Here is an 18,249-nt window from a genome sequence, read left to right as displayed (position 1 = left end):
CCCTAAGCTTTATGAGATCAACCTCTGCCCTGACCGGTGTGGCTCAGTGGATAGAGCGTCTGCCTGGGGACTGAAGGGTCCCAGGTTCGATTCCGGTCAAGGGCATGTACCTTGGTCGCCGGCACATCCCTGGTAGGAGGCAGCTGATCGATGATTCTCTCTCATCGATGTTTCTAACTCTCTTTCCCTCTCCCTTCCTCTCCATAAAAAAATCAATAAAAAATATTTTTTTTAAAAAGAAAAAGAAATGAGATCATCCTCCATCTGATCCTCCCCCAGCTCTCGCAGGTGGGGGAGGACACTGATGAGCCCCAGGCACACACCTGAAAGCAGGCTGGCCATGGCTAAAGGCTGCCTGTGTCTGCCAGCTGGTGATGGGCCCGGCTGACCGCCCCCACAGCCCCCGCCCTGGGTCAGCGAGCCTGAGAGGGAGGAGGGGGTCAGGTCTCTGTGATCGTCACAGGGAAACCTTCCCTCCGAGAAGGAGCTCATTCTAAAGAGGCCAGGGCCGAGGTCACCCCCGGGACAGAAACGGTATCCTCCGTGCCGCGCCCACCCGGGCCTGGGCGGGGAGGGGGGCCCGCGGCCTTCCATACCGACGACCATGATGTTGAAGTCGAACCCGGTCTTCATGGTCTTCTTCCGCATCTGCTCGATGATGGTGTCGATGCCGATGTAGCCCAGCAGGTTGGCGTTGATGCTGACGGGCTTCATGGGCACCACCGGCTTCGGCCGGGGCTCGGGCACCAGCTCTGACATGGCTGCGTCCGTCCTGGTCTCTGGGAGCCCTGCAAAGCCAAGGCGGAGGGTGGGCCGCGGGGGCCGCACGGGAGCCGCGGTGCCGCTCACCAACACATGGGGTGGGCCCTGGGAGGGGTCTTAGAGGGCATCCGCTGCGGGTCCATTTTACAGATGAGGAAACTGAGGCCTGGAGGAAAGGACTTGCTTAAGGGCACAGAGTAAGTCAGGCGCGAAGTCTGGACCAGACCCTTCTCCATCTGCTGGGCCGCCTCCAACGCACATGGGGGTGTCTGACCCCGGGGTCTGACCCTTTGGGCAGAATGAGGATTGCGGGGGGCTGTCTGCGGTTGTTCCGGCCTGAGTCCTGCCTCCCCACATAGAGGGCCAAGACCAGCTAGTGCGCTGGACCTCACTTCACTGACGTCTGCCACTGGCCGCGCTGCTTTGTCCTTTAGAAGCAAACAGGCCAGCCCCCTGCAGCGTGAGCGCCAGTCCTGTCTGCCAGCCTCTGCCCCGCTCTGCCCGCTGCAAATCAGGGTGTCTGTGCTCAGGCACCCTCCTCCCTGGAGGTTTAAATCTGTGGGAAGAATAGGTCTTCCCTTTGGACCAGCAGGGAGAGGATGAGACGCAGGGAGGGCGGTCACTCGCCGGAGGTGGCGCTGTGTGTTTTGGGATGGCGGTGGCAGAGGAGAGGGGAGGCTGAGGACAGCCTGCTGCAGGGGAAAGGCCCTTCCCGCTGGGGCTGGCGGGCCCTGGGCGTTTCCCCATCGGGCCACTGTCCACCGGGCCAGGTTTCGGACAGCGGCCCCATTTCCCCATCCAGAAGGTGGGCTCGGGCGGGACACCTGCCTGCAGGAGCCCACTTCCTCGTCTGTAAAGGGCTTGGGATCACGGTCAAGGCTATGGTGAGCACTACATGAGAGATGATGCCTAGAAGCGCCACACAGCGCCTCCCAGTTCAGCCACTCCTGCCCCTCCCACTTTCAGGTTCAGCTGTCAGAGGGGAGGTGAAGTGGTGCGTGTGAAAGCACGTGTCCAAGTGCCCTCACTCCAACACCCCTTCCGGTTTGCCGTTCTAGAACCCGGTGGTTCCACGACGCAGGCTCAGGCTTCAGGGGAAGGGGGCTGATGGAACAGCCGGGGGGCCAGAGGGCAAGAGGGTGGGAGCTCCGCCCTCCTGTACCCCAAACCCAGCCAGGAGTCTGTTCTCATCCCCCACCACCTGGTCCTTCCTGGGTCCTGGCCAGGCTCTCCCCCCCAGCGCGAAAATGTTCTTTCCTTGTCACGCTCAGTCACAGCCAACTCTGCCCAAGCTCCGGGCCTCCCCGGGGCCTGGCCGGGCTCCCTCCTGCTCCCCAGGAAGCTGGTGCTCGCCAGGCGCTGGCCGGGAGACTGGCTCAGCCCGCAGCAGCTGACTGTCCGCCGGCCTGTGCCCATCTCCACACGTGGCTCCCAGTCAGCACCCTGCGCTGGGGCCACGGCCCCATTTTTCCTGCCCGGCTGCTCCCATGTGGGCCTTCCACCTCCCTTGTGCCTCTCAGCTGAGCCTGGTTGGTCTCCCAGCTGATGCTGTGAGAGATGCAGGCAGCCCTTTTGACACCCTGGAAAGTGAGTCTGGCACTATTTATGGGAGTTTTTCTAAGTGTCCTTATAAAGTGGGTGTCCTCACCGCAGCCTGCTTAGCCCTGGCCGTCAATGCACCTTCCGAAAAGGGCATTCCCCAAAGACAGACCCTGGCTGCCAGGAGGGGCCTGCCGACCAGGTTCCCAGCAACTCCTGGGGGCTAGGCGGGCTGCGGCAGGGCCAGCGCGGGAGCAGACATCCCCTTCCTCCTCCCAGCAAGTCCCCATCAACACCTACTGTGTCACTGGGAAGAGCAGCAGCTGGCAGGTCCCCCCACCACGTGCCAATTACACATCCGTTACATGTAACCACCACCAGCCAGGGGCACTGGGAAGGCCGGGCGATTCCTGCTCTTCCACCGTCAGTTCCTGGGCTGCCCCCCGCTGGGTACAGCCACCCTGTATCATTGCACCCACTCATTCATGCATCAGGCATTCCACCGTTCCTGCCAGGCCGGTCCCCATGCTGTCAGAGCGGAGCCTACTCCAGCCGAGCCCTAGACCAAATGCCAAGGACACTTTGGGACCCCAGACAAGGTCATTGCCCCCGAGGGCCCACTCTCTGCTGAGAGAACCTGACAAGTACACAGAGACCTCCAGGGTGCAGGACAAATACTGACCGCTGTGCCCCCATGTCCCTAGCATGACACAGGTCCCCAGCAATGAATGAATGAATGAATGAATGATGAATGAATGAATGAATGAATGAATGAGTCTGATGTCACTTTTCTCCTCCCTCAGAAGCTCCTCTAGCAGAGCAGATGACACCCGGCCAGCACCCGGCTCTGTGGGGGTCACCGGCGGGGGCGGGGGGGCAGACTATAAAAGACCTGCTTCCTCCCCCACAACAAGGGGGAGAGGACTCAGGATGGGGTCACAGCAGGACAGAGCCCCCGCAGGCTCCCTGCCTCCATGGTCCTTAGAGCCCCCCAGGCGCCCTGCTGTCCCAGAGGCCCCGGAGGAGGAGCATCTGCCTGCGGCACCCCCTGCCAGGAGCCACCTGCTCCACCCGTGCTTGCGGGAGAGGCATGTCCACCTGACTCCGTTCTGAGTCCCCACAGACACGGCCCCTCCGTCACCTGCCCGGCCCGCACCTGGCGCTCTCAGTTCCAGGCAAATGAGCGGCTTTGTCTTTGTCTGGCACGGGGACCCCACCCTCAGTTGGGAAGGTGACAGAGGCGGGAGGAGAGCTTCCAGAAGAGCACCTGCGTCCTCCGCTGAGGGGGGTGGGGGGTAAGAGGCTCTTCCTTCCTGAGCTTAAGATCTCCCCAGACCCACCCGTACCCGCACCCGCACCCGCAGAGGCAAATTCCAGCCCACCCCACCTCCAGCCCCCACTCTGGGAAAAAGAATTACAAAAGGCATCTGAGTCCTTTCCTATTCGCAGGAGCCACGGGCTCTGGGACCCCCCTTCCCCCACCCCGGCCCTCCGGAGGCCAGCGGGTTCCCTGGGAGACCACGGGGGGTGCGGGGTGTGGGGGAAGGGTCCTCCGTGTGTGAGCGCGCAGGTCTCTCCGGTGTGGGCGGCTGATACCTGTGCAGGGCGTGCGTGTGTGCGCGTGTCTGGTGTGCTCCCTGTGCGCGTCTGGGCCCCCACTCGTGTGTCGGAGGGTTCCCGTGGGCGGATTTCTCCGGGAATGCATGTCTCGGGGTGTGTGCACCATGTGTGCGTGTGCACCGGGTGTGCGTGTGCCCGCGCATCTGTCACCGCGCGTGGGCTCCCCGCGCAGTCCCCTCCCCTGGCAGCCCCTCCGCCGGGCTTCTGGGCGCAGTAACCCCTCCCGCGGGCGCCGGTGCCGGGCCGGAGGCCTACCTTTGGACATGAATCCTCCTTTGTCTCCGATCCTCCCGGGAGATGCTCAGGGCGCGGGGCTGCGAGGCTGAGCGGGGCGCGGGCTCCTCCCGGGCGAGCCGCCCTGCAGCCGGCCTCGCCCTCCGCGCGCTCTGCCCGCCGCCCGGCCCGCGCCCGCCGCGCTGCCCTGCACCCCCGCCGCCCCCGCCCGGGACCCCACTCCGCTCGCCGGCGCCGCCGCCCCTGCCCGCGCACCGAGCCGCCGCCGCCGCCGCCGCCGCCGCCGCCGCCGCCGCCCCACGTGACCCGCCGCCCCGCCGCGCGCCCCGCCCCCGCCGGCCCCGCGCCGCCCGCTCCCGCCTCCGCACCGGCACCGGGCGCTGCGCTCGCAGCCGGGGTGCCGCCAGGGAGGTGCTGCCGGGGAGGTGCCCGCATCCCGGCCCCGCCTCGCCGGACCGGCTCCCGCCCTCGCTATCCGGCCGGGCCGGGGGCGCGGGACCGGTGGCCGCGGCGGCGGGGCGCGCGGGGGTCACGCGGCGGCTGGACCTGGCGCTGGCTCGGCGGTTCTGCCCGCGGTTCGGAGCCAGGCCCGGTCCGGCTGGCCCCGGAAGGGGGTCCCGGGACCCTGCGCTGCACGGGAGCTTCCCTGCGCCCCGATGTTCCCGGCGGGAAAGTCCGCGGCGCATGGAGCGGCGCTGAGGGCGGCGGCGCCGGCCCGGGGACGGGAGTGGGTGACCATCCCCGTCCTCCAGGCTCGGTTCCGGGGCGGGGAGGCAGAAAGCTGGGCGGCCCCGAGGCAGGGCTGGGCATGCCCAGGGTTCGTGGGGCAGGAGGGGGCACCCTGAGGAGAGGGCGTGGAGGGCTTCCCGGAGGCGGCGGGGCAGGGATGGGGAGGAGGCGGCGGGAGGGAGAAGGACGGGCTCCGGGGAGAGGGAAGGCGGAGTGAGGAGCCCAGAGGCGGGTGGAGGCTCAGGGCCACAGGAGCAGGGACGCAGGGGGAGGCCGGGGAGGCCGCGCCTCGGAGCCAGGGTAAGGAGCGGGACTTGGAGGGAGGATAACGGTGAGTCCCAGCGGTTAAGCTGTGGGTGCTGCCATCACCGAGTCCCAGGGGCAGCTGTGAGCGGCCGGGAGCGCCCTGGGGCGGGGCTGGGGCGGGGCAGACAGAGGGACAGGCGGGCAGACAGTTGGGGGGGGGGGGGGGTGTAAATCCACAGCGTTGGGAATAGACCGGATGGGAGGAGGACGCCCAGGTTTCTGGGTGAGAGCCGGACCAGGCAGGGCAGGAGGGAGCTAGAGGAGCCTGAACTTCAGGAGAGAGGGGGCCTGAGGGCGCGGAGGGTGCTGGAGACGAAAGCTGGGTGAGCTCCCCCAGACCCAGTGTGCGGCATGATGGGAAGGGGTCTGGCCCCGAGGCCCAGGGGGGGTGTTGGACGGGTGCCTCCCCAGCATCCGCCGGATCCAGACGCCCTGAGCCTTGGGGATGCTGGGAATGCGATGCCCAAAGCAGAATCCCAGGATCTGGGTTCCTCCTTAACTCACCGCTGCCAGCCAGCTCAGGACTGAGCACGTCACAGCCCCTCTGAGACCCCGCTGCGGTCTCTGCTCCTGTCAGCCTATCGCCCTTCTGCGCCGGACTTCCGTGGGCGCACGTTCCCAGCTCACCTTTCAGGACTGAAGGGGAGGGGGGTTCCAGGTGAGGCTCCTTCAAGCAGCAGGAACCTGCCCGCAAGGCTGACCCCAATGACCCAGCAGCTCAGGGAGGTCCCTGCTCACAGCTGGAGGAACACGGCAGTGACAAATCTCAGACAATCGCCGCGGATTGCCGTGCTGGTCTGTGATTCTGTGTAGGTTAGGGGTGTCGAACTCAATCAGAGAAGGGGCCAAAATCTAAAATCCAGCCTAAATCGCGGGCCGAATGGTTTACTGAACAGTCATAAACTGTCATTGTGATGGAAATGCAGCGGAGTGCAGTGATGACAGCGCGGTGCGGGCCACATTGCAAGGCCTGGCGGGACGGATTTGGCCCGCGGGCCTTGTGTTTGACACATGTGGTGTAGGTGGTTTGCTTCACAGCTGCGCTCACCTATCAATCCCCTGATTCCCCCGCTTCCGGGAGTGGAAGACGCTGAAGGAAGGACTCGGCACAATGGATCCTCCACGAGTTACCCCACACACCTCCTGTTGGCGACGGCCCTCAGCCTGACTCTGACTGGCAGTTACCCAGCTTCTGGCGCATCCCCTGTGGTCTGCCTCTTTCCAAGTGTAATCTGTCTCAGGCCCTCCTCCTCCTCTCCTCTCCCCCCACTAGCCCAGAACACCCCAGTGCATCCCAGCCAAGTCCTTTGCATTTACCTTTGGCTTTTCTGGCCGGGTCTGTAGCAGCATCTGTTGTCACTTGGCCTGGGGCTGTGTCTGTGCTTCTGGCTGACATCGATGGGTGAGTGGCAGTGTCCGATGTGGTCCGCTGAATGGCACTGTCAAGTGTGGCCCCTCCAATGGCCGGGTTTAGGGGGGCCGGCAGGACCAAACCCATGCCTACGCCCAGCCTGCTTGTGTGCAAAGCAGGAAAACCCGTAGTTACCCGTCTGGCTGGCTCCGCTCTGTCCAAAGCCAGGACTCTGTCTGGCCTGGCTGCGCCCAACTTGGCCGGGTCTGGGGCTGCCAAATCCTTGGCTGTGGCCCCTGTCGTTGCATATGGCTTGGCTGTGCCTGCTGTGGCTGTGGCTTTGTCCAGCTTGCCTGGGTCTGGCGTTACCGGATTTGTGACCATGCCCTGCTTGGCTGTGCCTTCTGTAGCCACTTCTGTGGCTGTGCCCAGTTTGGCTTCCAGAGCAGGGAACTTTGTGCCTGTGTCCAGTCTGGGTGTGTCTGATGTGGCTGGGTGGACAGCCAGGCTGGAGCTGTTGGTGGCCATGGTGGCTGAGTGTCTGACTGTGCCTCTCATTGTGTCCAGAGCCACCCAATCCACGGCCGGCGCTGGCGCCATGGGAGGGTTGGCCCTTTGGAGATGCAGCCGCGGCCTCAGGACCCCCCTGGGCCCGGGCCGGCCTCTTCCTGCGGAAGCTCTGGCAGGCGCTGGGGCCGCCGCGGGGACAGGGAGCCGCTGACCCGCCGGGCCTGCCGGGCCCCGTGGCTCCTGGACCAGCCGGAGCTGGAAAGGGAGGGCCAGGTGGGAGCTCACCAGCGGCTTCTCCATCACAGGCATCCTGCTGGGTCTGCCCAGACCTGGGTTCCCTGGGCCCCCAGAGTGAACCCTGCCCCCTGGCACGAGGACCAGAGACGGTGACTCTGGAGTGGGCATCGTCCCTCTTCCATGGGCAGCAGCCCCCCTGCCCAGGGCGGGCACCTCTTCCCAGGCCTGGCTGCTGGGCCGGAGCGTCAAGGAGATGGAGCTGAGCTTCCTGGACCCGAGCCTGCTGCCCATCTCCTGCGGGAGCACGCTCTGGGCCCGGGCTGCAAGCCCCTGCCGGCCGGGGGCCTGTGGGATGCAGCTTTGGGAGAAGGCATCCAGACGGACGGTCTGCCTGAGGACAGGGGTGAGAGGGGACGCCCTCCCGGGGAGCCTGGAGGGCGGGGCAGGGCGCCCCAGCAGGTTGCCTTGGGAGGAGGAGGGCCCAGGCCCCGGAGCTCCGTGCGGCTGCATCTCAAAGTCGTGGTCCTCCCAGGACGTCCGTCTTCCCCTGAGGCAGTCAACAGAGAGGCCAGGCGGCCGTGAGGCTGGGCCCAGCGTGCCCGCCCTCCCCTCCTGGCCAGCACCTCACATTGCCGGGCTAAAGGGGCCTCGCTGGGATCCTTGGCGGAGTACACACGTCCCTTCCTGCAGTCCTCCCCCCTCTGCCTGTGACCACCCGCACACCTCACACGCCTGCCCAGGCACCACACCCATGGACACGCGGAATGTCCCACCAACACGGCCTCCAGGAACAGGCTGCTCCTGTGAGGAGGGAGCTTGGGGGCCCAAGTGTGTCCCCTCTCTCTTTTTAAAAATATATTTTTATTGATTTCAGAGAGAAGGGAGAGTGAGAGAGAGAAACATCAATGATGAGAGCGAATCATCAGTTAGCTGCCTCCTACTTGAGCCCATAATCCAGGCGTGTGCCCTGACTGGGGATTGAACCCAGACCTGGTTCGTAGGTCAGTGCTCAACTCCTGAGCCACGCTGGCCGGGCCGTGTCCCCTCTCCCGACGGACAGCTCTGTGGAGGCCACACACCATGTTCAGGGACTCTGGAGAAGGGCAATGAACCTCTGCCTCTTCTAGAAGGTGCCAGCGGGCTCTGGGTTCCCACCACGGCAGCCAAATAGGAGTCAGGTGTCCGGGTGGGGGGGCTGAGGGGTGAGCATTCACTCGGGAACAGGGTCTGCATCTGGGGCTCCTGTCCCGAACCCGGAAAGAGCCCTGGGCTGGCCTGCCGCTGGAGCCTGGCTGAGGAGGACCTGGGGAAGGGGCCTCGGTGGAGAAGTGACAGGTGCTCGCAGGAGGAGCAGTGAGCCAGCCCGCCCCCGCCCCCAGGGGGCCCGCAGGCCGAGGAGAGGCAGGGCCGTGCTAGAGCTGTGCGTTGGGGTCAGGGCAGGGAGGCAGGGCCTGGGTGGGGCGTGGGCACAGCAGGCCTGAAGAGGAGTGGCATCTAGAAAAGCCCCCCTGGGGTCTGGACCATCCGGGAAGGGCGGGCGGGCTGCGGGTGCCAGGCCAGGCCACGGCGGTGCTCAGGGCCTGGGAGCTGACCGCCGGGTCTGCAGGTGGGACCGTCACCCCGGGGCAGTGTGACATGGAGGGGGACACGGAGGGGCAGAGTGAAGGCGAGGGGATCGGCAGAGACACTCGGAAACACTGTGGGCTGGCAGTGGGGCAGAGAAGTTGGGTAACGCGGGAGAAGCCACGGGACTGCCTGCAGGTGGGAAGTAGGGGAGAGAAGAGGTGGGGGAGGGGCTCCAGATGGTGTCTACGTGGATGAGAGCCCCTCCTTCTGGAACGGGGCCAGGCCAGGGCCAGCGGGAGGGCGCTAGGAGAGGGGGCTGCTGTAGCCAGGCCCCCAAGGTCTGGAGCCGGGCCTTCGCCCGCCCTCACCCTTCATCCCTCTGCCGACGTCCATCACCCCCTGCCTGACATTGCCCTGCAGCCCTGCCCTCCTGCCCTTATTCACCACCACACGTACGGGGCACAAGCATGTACCCTGCACCATAAACATCTGCCCTCAGCGTGCACACTCACAGGCCAGGCCAGGATTTATAGACACAACTCCTTCCCCCCCCCTCCCCCCTCCCCGGCTACATTGTCCTTTGGTCCTATCCCTCCCCCTGCACACAAAACACCCACCCACCTTGCTCAGAGAACAAGAAGGTCTGCAGTCTTTGGTCTGGGAAGTTGAGGCTGGTGCAGGCCCCTCACCTCCTCTGTGCCCCGAGTGTGGCCATGGCAACACGCTCAGGGGCCTTGTCCCTGTGGTCCCCTCAGTCTCCAGGCCGAGGCGCAGCCCTCTCTGACCTGTCCCAGCAGCCACACCCCGCTGGGCCGGGCTGGGGCAGGGGGAGGCTGGCTGCTCAGGAGTGGGCGGGGAATGGCTCTGGAATCCCCGAGGGCCTTGGAGGCTCCTCACAGTCAGGCTGGGCGCCGGGGTCAGGGCCACCGGGGCTCCGCGCCTGCCGCCTGCCCTCCCCACAGACTCTGACGCCTGGAGAGGTGTCTCCAGAAAGAAAGGGGGACACTTCAGACATGGCCACACTCATCCTGTGTCGTGGTCACAGTGCCAACCTCGCTTCTGCTTGCCCTCAGCATCGCCCCCACATCCCTAGTTCTGTCACCCTCGGGCCACCTTGCCCGCCAGCTGAGGCCTTTCCTCGAGCTCCCGGAGGCCACGGACGGGCTGTTCCCTGAGCCCCGGCCCTGAGGCCCTGAGGCCCGGAGCACAGCACAGCCCTGGCCTGTGGGGCCCACAGGACCACCCAGCCTGGCTCGGCATTGTGGGCCGGCGCCCTCTTTTGCCCCGACCACACATCGTGAAGATAAAGGCGGCGATGATCGCAGCTGCCCTTACGAAGCGCCAGGCTGGGGAGGAGCTCTTCCGGAAACTCGGACCCCAGGGCCCAGCCCGGCTCCCAGACTCACCCTGCGCCGGGGCCCGGGCTGTGTTCTCCCTCCATCTCAGCTCAGGGCCTGTCACCTGCTCGGTGCCAGCGAGACATCATGGCCCACACCGCGCTGTGCGGTCACTGTCCCCAGGGCACTGCTCCCTCGGCGAGGCCGCTGCTGGGCCACACCGGCCAATGGAACGTTCGGTGATAATGGGAATATTCTATGCCCGTGCCGTCCCATGCCGGAGGCGCTGGCCATGGTGGCTGCTGAGCACTTACAAGGTGGCGACGGCGGGGAGGAGGGAGCGGTTTATTTAATTTTGTGCAGTGGCTGTCTTGTGGCACAGTAAGGTTCTGAAGGGCCTGGGTTCATTCTTCACGGGGCCCCGGGGCCTGGCAGAATCCGCCTCAGTCCGTGTCTGTGGAATCCATGAATCCATAAATGAATGAATGGTGACTCTCTGGACCTGGGGCCTTCCCTCATCCGCTCCCTCCCTCCGGAGCTAAAGGTTTTCAAACTTGCCTGTGTGCTTGTTACCAGGGCAACCTGCTGGCTGGCCAGTGGGTGGGGGAGGGGAGCCGCCTGGAGTTCTAACCCCCTTCCCTCTTTGCTTTGAGGCCTGCGGCCAGCCGGACTCAAGGAGGAACCGAGGGTCTGAGGGAGGGGCGGCCGGGTGGGAGGGTAAGGGAGACTGGAGAGGTGCAGAAAGCCTCTCCCCACTTTGGCCAACAGTTGGTTCTGCAGCTTCTGTCAGATCCCCCTGCTGGGCCTCAGTTGCCTTTTCAAACAGGGACCAGAGGTCCTCATGTGGCCTCCTCTAGCTTTAACTCGAATTCCTTCATCTCGCTCGCTGCCAGGCTGTTAGACCTCGAGAGCAAGGAATGAGTGTCATTCATCTCTGTACCCCCCCTCCCGCTCCCAACACACACACACTGGCGCCCCGCCCCCACCTGCCTGGCCCTCTCTTCAGCGCCGAGGCCTGGAGGACAGCACCTGCCCAGCACAGCAATTACAAACCTGGGTTCTGCTGCTCTCTAGAGGCCCAAAGTGCCAATTACTTCGTGTACACAGCCTTCTTTCCCCCACAAGGAAAGACTGACATGCCTGGAAGTGGCCTCGGAGGGCAGACCGCCTAAGCAAAAAAAGTCACTGTGGTGGCCTCCCGGACAAGTGGCACAGGTTTACTACAGCTGTGTGGTTCTGAACAAGTCACAGTCCCTCTGAGCTCCAGTTCCTCCATCTGTGAAATGAGGATTGAATCAGTCAGGATGGGTTAAATTATGCTGCAGTAACAAACAATTCCAAAATCCCAGTAGCTTTTAACAACTAAGGTTTATTCCTCATTCGTGCCTCGGGTGCGTGGTGGTTTGGGTCAGCTGAGACTCTGCTCCGCGTCATCTTCGTCCTGGGGCCGGGCAGCCACGCCAGGAGCCGCTGGGCATTGTGGCGGAGGGGAGGGAGCGTGCTGAATCCTGCACTAGCTACCGGGTGCTTTGGCCTGGATTCACTTCTGATCACAACTTGCTGGCGAGAACTGGCCTCATGGCCCCACCCAACAGGAGGAGGAGTATCCCTGCCGAGTGTGAGCACCGAGGAGCCAGCAGTATTGGGTGAGCAGCACTGTGACCCACTCCATGGGGGTAAGAGTGCGGTGAGGGGTGCAATGAGCTCAGGCCATGTTAGCCATTAAAACTGTTGCCTTGCAATTCTGATGTCCTTTTTTATTTATCCTCACGATTTCCTGTGACTTCAGGATCGATTCCAGATGTTCACAGCTGAGGACAGAGAGGGGCATGGGCTTGCCAAGGTTCCCACAGTGAACCAGTTGCTGGACGCCGGTCTCCAGGGTCCGAATTCTGCGCCCCTCCCCCGTGACGGGTGGTGCTGAGGGGTCTTCCCCGCCCCGGTTCTCTGTAGGGTGCCGACAGACATTGGACGGCCTTCTGAGTGAGACTGCGGCCTCTGCCTGCTCCAGAGCTGGTCTCTCAGAGCGGAGAGCCGAGGGGGCGGAACAATGGCCAGCCTGTGCCACCCCACAGGCCAGAGTCCGAACATTGCGGCCATTCCTAGGCAGGGACCTGCACCTCCCCCTCCTGTCCTCCTGCTCTGGGCCCCGCCCAGACACACCCACCCCATCCCCACAGCTCCCGGGACTTCGTAAAACCTCCAAGGCATTGTATTATTATTTTAAAATATATTTTTATTGATTTCAGAGAGAGGTGGAAACATCAATGATGAGAGAGAATCACTGGACAGCTGCCTCCTGCACGCCCCCTACAAGGGATTGAGCCCACAACCCAGGCGTGTGCCCTGGCTGGACCCAAGGCGTTTTAAAAACTTGCACAATAGCTTGACCCCCAGGAAGCCTGCAAGTTTCTCTAAATCTTAGTCTCTACACAGATGGGTAGCTTTTGGCAAGACTTTAAAAAAAATTTTTTTAATTGATTTTTCACAGAGAAGAAGGGAGAGAGATAGTTAGAAACATCGATGAGAGAGAAACATCGATCAGCTGCCTCCTGCACACCTCCCACTGGGGTTGTGCCCACAACCAAGGTACATGCCCTTGACCGGAACCGGACCTGGGACCTTTCAGTCTGCAGACCGACACTCTGTCCACTGAGCAAAATCGGTTTGGGCTGGTCCCTCCATTTCTGAGCTGGGTGATCTGGAAGGTGCTCCAAAGAGTTTCCACTCCCTGCCCACCTGCCTCTGCCACCCCCGACCTGGCAGCCTGCACTTAGAGCCCAGCTCACAAGCTCACCAAACTTGGGGGTTCCTGTCTACCCTCCCTCTGCTTCAGACTTCCAGTCCCACCCCCTGGGGGGCAGAAACCCCGGGGGGACCCCAGTGGCTTCTCCCTGAGCTGGTTTCCTCCTCCATGCAACAGGGTCCTAATATTCTTGGGTGTTTTCTTTTCTTTTAAAAATAATTTTCTTATTTTCAATTACAATTGACATACATCATTACGTTGGTTTCAGGCATTTACCTAAAACTTCTTGTTTTCCACCAGCCTCTCTTCCCTCCTTTAGGGAGTAGCCGCTACCTAAAGCCTCAGGCCACGTGACAGTGGTGGGGACCAGAGCTGCGTGGCAATCCGGGCACCCCATCCCCTGAGCTCCTGAGGGGCCCATGGGAGTCCACACCCTGGGCTTTGGCAGGAACGAAATCAAGGTGCCGTCCCCTGACATCAAGGCGCTGAGGGCTGCGTGAGCTGGGCCAGCCGGGCGCCTTAGGCTGCGAGGAGACGGTCCCTCTGAGAAGGAAGCGGCGCTGAGTGGGACAGAGGGTGGAGCTGGTGACGGCCTGGAGCCCAGAACCGACCCCTTTTATTCCCGCTGCTTTCTGTCTGGTCTCCTGTGCCTGCAGGAGTCCGGGCAATAGTGAGGGGGCGGACTGGGGTGGGAGGGTGAGGAGATCCCGCTGGGAGGCTCAGGGCAGCAGGGGGCTGGTCAGGATGTGGCAAGAGAGGTGCCCAGGTCAGGGAACTGGAGGACACACCCAGCTGTGCCCCTGAGAGGCCCCTCTGGCCGCACCCCAGCCCGCTGCTCAGTAGGACAGCTCCTGGCTTTGTCCAGGGAGAGCAGCAGGGCCCTCATGGTGAGAAGGCAGCGCTGCCCTCCCCGGCTCCTTAGAGGACGCGGGAGAATGGGCCCTGGTCTGGGGTCAGCGGAGCCAGCCCCCGCTCAGCCTGCTGCCCTGTGGCCTCAGACAAATCCCTGTCTCACCTGTCCCCACATTTCCATGGACATGTAGCCACCCAGCTAAAGACTACACTTCCCAGCCTCCCTGGCAGCTAGGACTAGCAGGTGCCTAAGTGTTGACAGTGGGAAATAAGGGGGAGTAGGGGGTGCGGCCTGTCAGGGAGGGTCTGTCAATGGAGGGGGCAGCCTCTTCCACCCCCACCCCCACCCCACGCTGCTGGGGATGTAGAGGACGCCCCTGGATCAGGCCAACTGCCCGGCGCAATGAAGCAGCCAGAGGGAGCCGCTTCGGTCCCTGACCACTGCACCAGCCCTGGACAACCTCCCCCCCCCCCCCCCCCCCGCCAGTGTACCATGGGGCCCTGCTGGGGTTTTGTTTTGTTTTGTTTTGTTTCTCTCTGCTCCTGAATTTATAATCCTGCGGGTTCTCCACCGCAGGGATTCCTGGGAGGGGGCAAGAGCTCCTGGTGGAGACCCCGGGTGTCCGTCACCTGCAGCCGGGCCAGCCCCACCCCCGGCAGAGAGCGATCGGGTCAGGAATGTCCCGGTGCCGCCGTGAGACGTTCTGCTCTGCCCCGCGGAGGTCCGTCCTGATCTGAGTCCCCCCCAGCGAGGTGACGGGCATGACCCCACCTCCAGGGACGGAAACAGGCCCGCAAAGACGGCGCGAAGTCTTTTATTGCAGTAACTGAGACGGAAGCCCGAGGAGGAGAGTGAGGTCCGCATGAGGCTCCCAGGAGAGGGGCCTCCAGGGTGGAGTGGGGCTGGGGGCCTGGCTCGGGGTCCTGGGCTCAGCCCTGGAAGTCCAGCGGGGGGGGGGGGGGGGAGAAGCTGCTGCTGGCCCCACACTGCCCGCGGGGCCCACCCCCTCCCCACACCTCCCACCTTCCCTCTCACATACACATGTGCCTCCCCGCCACCTGTCTGTCCACTTTGTAAAGCCTCTCTCTCTCTCTCTCTCTCTCTCTCTCTCTCTCTCTCTCACACACACACACACACACACACACACTCACCCTCCTTCCCCTATGGTCTTGCCCCCTCGTGCCCCTCCACACACCAATGCCAAGTCTCAGTCCAGAGGGGTGGGCTGGGCTGGACCGAGCTGACCTCCCTCCAGACGGGCCTTGCCCCTGGGCGAGCTTGGCAGCCTGCCCGGATGCTGTGGGTGGGTGCCATCTGGGGTAACCGGGGACTCGGTGGGAAATGGGAGACCAGGAGGCTCAGGTGGAGGGAGGGCAGGAGTGCTGGCAGCAAAAGGCACTGGGGGGCCGTCGGGGGTGTCCCCAGAGCTGGAGAAGGCGGGCAGGGGAGCGAGCTGGAGGTGGGGGGCAAGCCCTGGGCCAGCAGCAGTGACACCTCAAGGCACCCACACCCCATCTTCCCACAGCCTCCAGGCTGGGCGGGCTGGGCGGTGCCCGCGGCTCAGGCCTCTGGGCCCCCGAAGGCCAGGTTGTCGCGGACCATCAGCGTCTTACGGAGGTCCCGGTCCACCGCGGGGCGCTGCATCCGCCACTTGTGCGCCTCCTGCAGGCCCGGCTCGAAGTAGTAGATGCAGGCGCCGAAGCCGGCCAGGACGAGGACGGAGATGACCAGGTACAGGGGCACGAACCAGTCCAGGAAGTGCGGCATCGCGGCGGCCGGCTGTGGGACACGGGGGGTGAGGGCCGGAGCGACCTGGTCCTGCCCGCCCGTCAGAGGTCACAGAGGCCACAGAGCCAGGCCCGAGAGCCACTCCATAGACTGAGGCCCAGGAGGGTGGGGGCAGCATCTGGTCGGGACCGGCTCCCTGACTGAGCAGAGCTGCCCCATCACAGGGGCCCCCCGGGCTCCCACTCACCGTGAGGGGGGCTGTGGCTCCGGCTCAGCCTCTCGGGCACATGGCCTCGGGCGAGGCGCCTGCCCACGCTGGGCCTCAGTCCTCCCCGAGGAAGAGGACCCTAAGAGAGCCTCGTGGGGTCCACGGAGGTGACTGCCCCCCAGAGCTCTCATAAGGGACCGCGTGGGAGATGCCTCCTCTCAGCTGCCCTAACAGCCCGGCCCCGTTAGTCCCAGGAGCTGCCGCTGCCCGTCCGTCCCTCCCAGACGGCCGGTCCCCGGCCCGCACCATCCTGGCAGGTGTGGCTGGTAAAAGTGGGGTGGAAAAGCACCCACCCCCAGGGGACCTGGTTGAATTCACAGGGGCCACAGAGGCTCCGGAATTCAGGCCCAAGCCCAATCTCATCGTTAGGAGAGTATGGGTGCAGGCAAACACCGTGGGCCTTGGTTTCCACATCTGTAAAATGGGAACAAAGATAATGCCTAAGGTCATAGGGCAATTGTGACCCTTTAAACGAATTAATTTACATGGAATGTTTAGAGCCAGGGCCTGGCACATAAGTGTTACATAGTAAGTCTGTTCTTATTCTCTGAGCCTCAGTTTCCTTTCCTGCAGAATGGGAATCAAAGTAGGCCGCATTCCCGAGGTCAGTGTGAATGGTTAAGGAGACAGTGCCTGAGTGCACCGAGCACCAGGCTGCCGGCAAGGGACCAGCACTCCCTGAGGAGTGGCTACCGGATTGTCATTCCCAGTGGACCAGGGCAGGGCAGGGGGGTAGCCGTGTGGGGAGCCGGGCAAACCCACGTTACAGATGCCCAGACGGTAAGAATGGTCCCGAGGCGCTCACATCGCTCTCTGCCAGCCTCCCCGCCTCCCCCCCCCCCCACGCCTCCTGTGGATCTGCTCTCAGACCTCCGCACCTGCATGTCCCCAGCCTTTTTCCCCCCACCCCCCGCCCGCAATGGCCTCTCATTCATGTCCACCTGGCAAACTCCAATTCATACTTCCAAAGCCAGATCACACATCATCTCCAGAAACGGGGCAAAGCAGGACCATGTGACCCCCCCAAACCCTCCCTAAGCTGTGAGGAGGGGCGGGTGGAGGAGCCCTCTGCCTGCCGCCCGCAGGGAAGGGAGATGCCATTGGAAAGGCCGATGGGCTGGGTGGCTGTCCACACTCAGAACGGGGCCCAGAGAGGTTCACGCACTGGGCCTGGGTTACCCAACTGGGAGGCGACAGCCAGACCCCAAACCCGGTGATGTCCTGAGGTCTGAGTCCTCCTGGGCAGGAAAGACAGGAGCAGAGGCCCCCCTGGCCTGCGGGGAGGGGAGAGGGCGGGATGGATGGCCTCCAGGCAGGCTGAGTGGGACTCTCTCTGCTCCAGGGCCTCCTGCATGCTGCTTGCAGGTGGGTCTGGGAGGGGGGCTGTGGCCCAGAGAAGGGAGGTGCTGCGTGCCTGTCCTGCGTCCCCGCCCCAGGTCCCCGCTGGCTGTCTGGAGCGCAGGCCTGGCCCCACGCTTCCCTGGTGCCCTGCTCACGGAGCAGTCAGGCGAAGAGAGCCTGGATGGCGCGGAGTCAGGCCAGCGGTGCCCTCCTTTCCCGGTGCCTTGCTGGAACTCCAGAGGAAGTTCAGAGCTGCCTGGTGCTGCCTGGGTGGGGGGAGGTGGGGCAGGGGTCCCCAAGCAGACAGGCTGCTCTGAACCAGCCTGCCTAAAACCAAGGTGGTTGGTGCCCCCTCCCCTGGCCCCAGCCAGGACCCCAGACTCCTTTCAGCGTAAACATGAGCAGGGGGCCCCGCAGGGCAGAAGGCATTCCCATGAAGCAGAGCCCAGGGTCCCCCAACCTCTCCAGCCCTCGGAACAGAACCCCGGGCACCCGGCCCTGCGCCCGGCTCTCGGGGGCTGGCCTAGCCGAAGCAGAACACGCACAGGCCTCCTCTGTGACCTTGGGCCACTCCTCGCCCTCTCTGGACCTCAGGGTTCCCCATGCACAGGGGCGGGGGCGGGGGGGGGTTGTCAGAGGATCTAGAAGGAATGTTCCAGAAACATTCCAGCCACGGTTCGCACAGAGCAGTGTGAGGCTGCAGGGCCCCTCTCCCTGCCTCCGGAGCCACAGACATCCCGGGGCGCCTCGCCCCGCCCCCCCGCGTGCCCAAGACCCACCTCGCCCTGCAGATGCCTGTTCCAGGGGCTCTGCGCGCAGCACAGCACCTTAGCTCGGCTCAGCGGCTCGGCACCGGCCAGTGGACTTAGTCACGGCTGCTGTCCCCACAGTCACTGCCGGCTGCGGCCATCCTGGGTGCTGGAGGCAGAGGAAGGACGGGCCAATGTCCCCCCTGGGAGGCAGAGCTTCCCAGGCGCAGGGCTTGGGGGTCAGGGGAGGGGGAGGCCAGCAAGGGACAGTCCTGGACTGGCTGGGCACCCTGGTACCTCTCCCTGCCCATCGGAGACCCTTCCTTCTGGCCCCAAACCTCAGGATGGCAGGAGGCGGGACCTATCTCGGCCA

At 64.1% G+C, this 18,249-nt stretch overlaps 2 protein-coding genes across 9 annotated transcripts in view; both read right to left on the bottom strand.

Moving 5' to 3' along the window:
* The window catches only part of SEPTIN3 (septin 3), a 22,135-nt gene extending 14,322 nt beyond the window's left edge, over window positions 1-7,813 (bottom strand). For 2 of the 6 annotated variants that reach the window (XM_045577053.1, XM_045577054.1), the window contains exons 1-2: window positions 4,177-4,350; window positions 597-788 (exon numbers count right to left, since the gene is read on the bottom strand). In XM_045577053.1, coding sequence (XP_045433009.1) covers window positions 597-788; window positions 4,177-4,186 — 202 coding nt within the window. In that variant the 5' untranslated portion in view covers window positions 4,187-4,350. Of the gene's footprint in view, window positions 1-596; window positions 789-4,176; window positions 4,351-6,507 lie in introns of those variants that run through there. The other 4 variants (XM_045577055.1, XM_036425496.2, XM_045577056.1 and 1 more) reach the window with 3 other exon arrangements.
* Window positions 1-18,249, bottom strand: part of SMIM45 (small integral membrane protein 45) — a 19,659-nt gene extending 1,410 nt beyond the window's left edge. Inside the window, exons 1-4 of one of the 3 annotated variants that reach the window (XM_045577065.1) lie at window positions 17,907-18,243; window positions 16,593-16,597; window positions 15,348-15,567; window positions 13,761-13,769 (exon numbers count right to left, since the gene is read on the bottom strand). In XM_045577065.1, coding sequence (XP_045433021.1) covers window positions 15,351-15,557 — 207 coding nt within the window. In that variant the 5' untranslated portion in view covers window positions 15,558-15,567; window positions 16,593-16,597; window positions 17,907-18,243 and the 3' untranslated portion in view covers window positions 13,761-13,769; window positions 15,348-15,350. Of the gene's footprint in view, window positions 1-13,760; window positions 13,770-15,347; window positions 15,570-16,592; window positions 16,598-16,727; window positions 16,776-17,906 lie in introns of those variants that run through there. The other 2 variants (XM_045577066.1, XM_045577067.1) reach the window with 2 other exon arrangements.

Source organism: Pipistrellus kuhlii, unplaced genomic scaffold, assembly GCF_014108245.1.
Source record: "Pipistrellus kuhlii isolate mPipKuh1 unplaced genomic scaffold, mPipKuh1.p scaffold_m20_p_81, whole genome shotgun sequence".
NCBI classification, from domain to species: domain Eukaryota; kingdom Metazoa; phylum Chordata; class Mammalia; order Chiroptera; family Vespertilionidae; genus Pipistrellus; species Pipistrellus kuhlii.
Note: the sequence above shows the minus strand (reverse complement) of the source record. Positions and strands in the feature narration are given on the sequence as shown.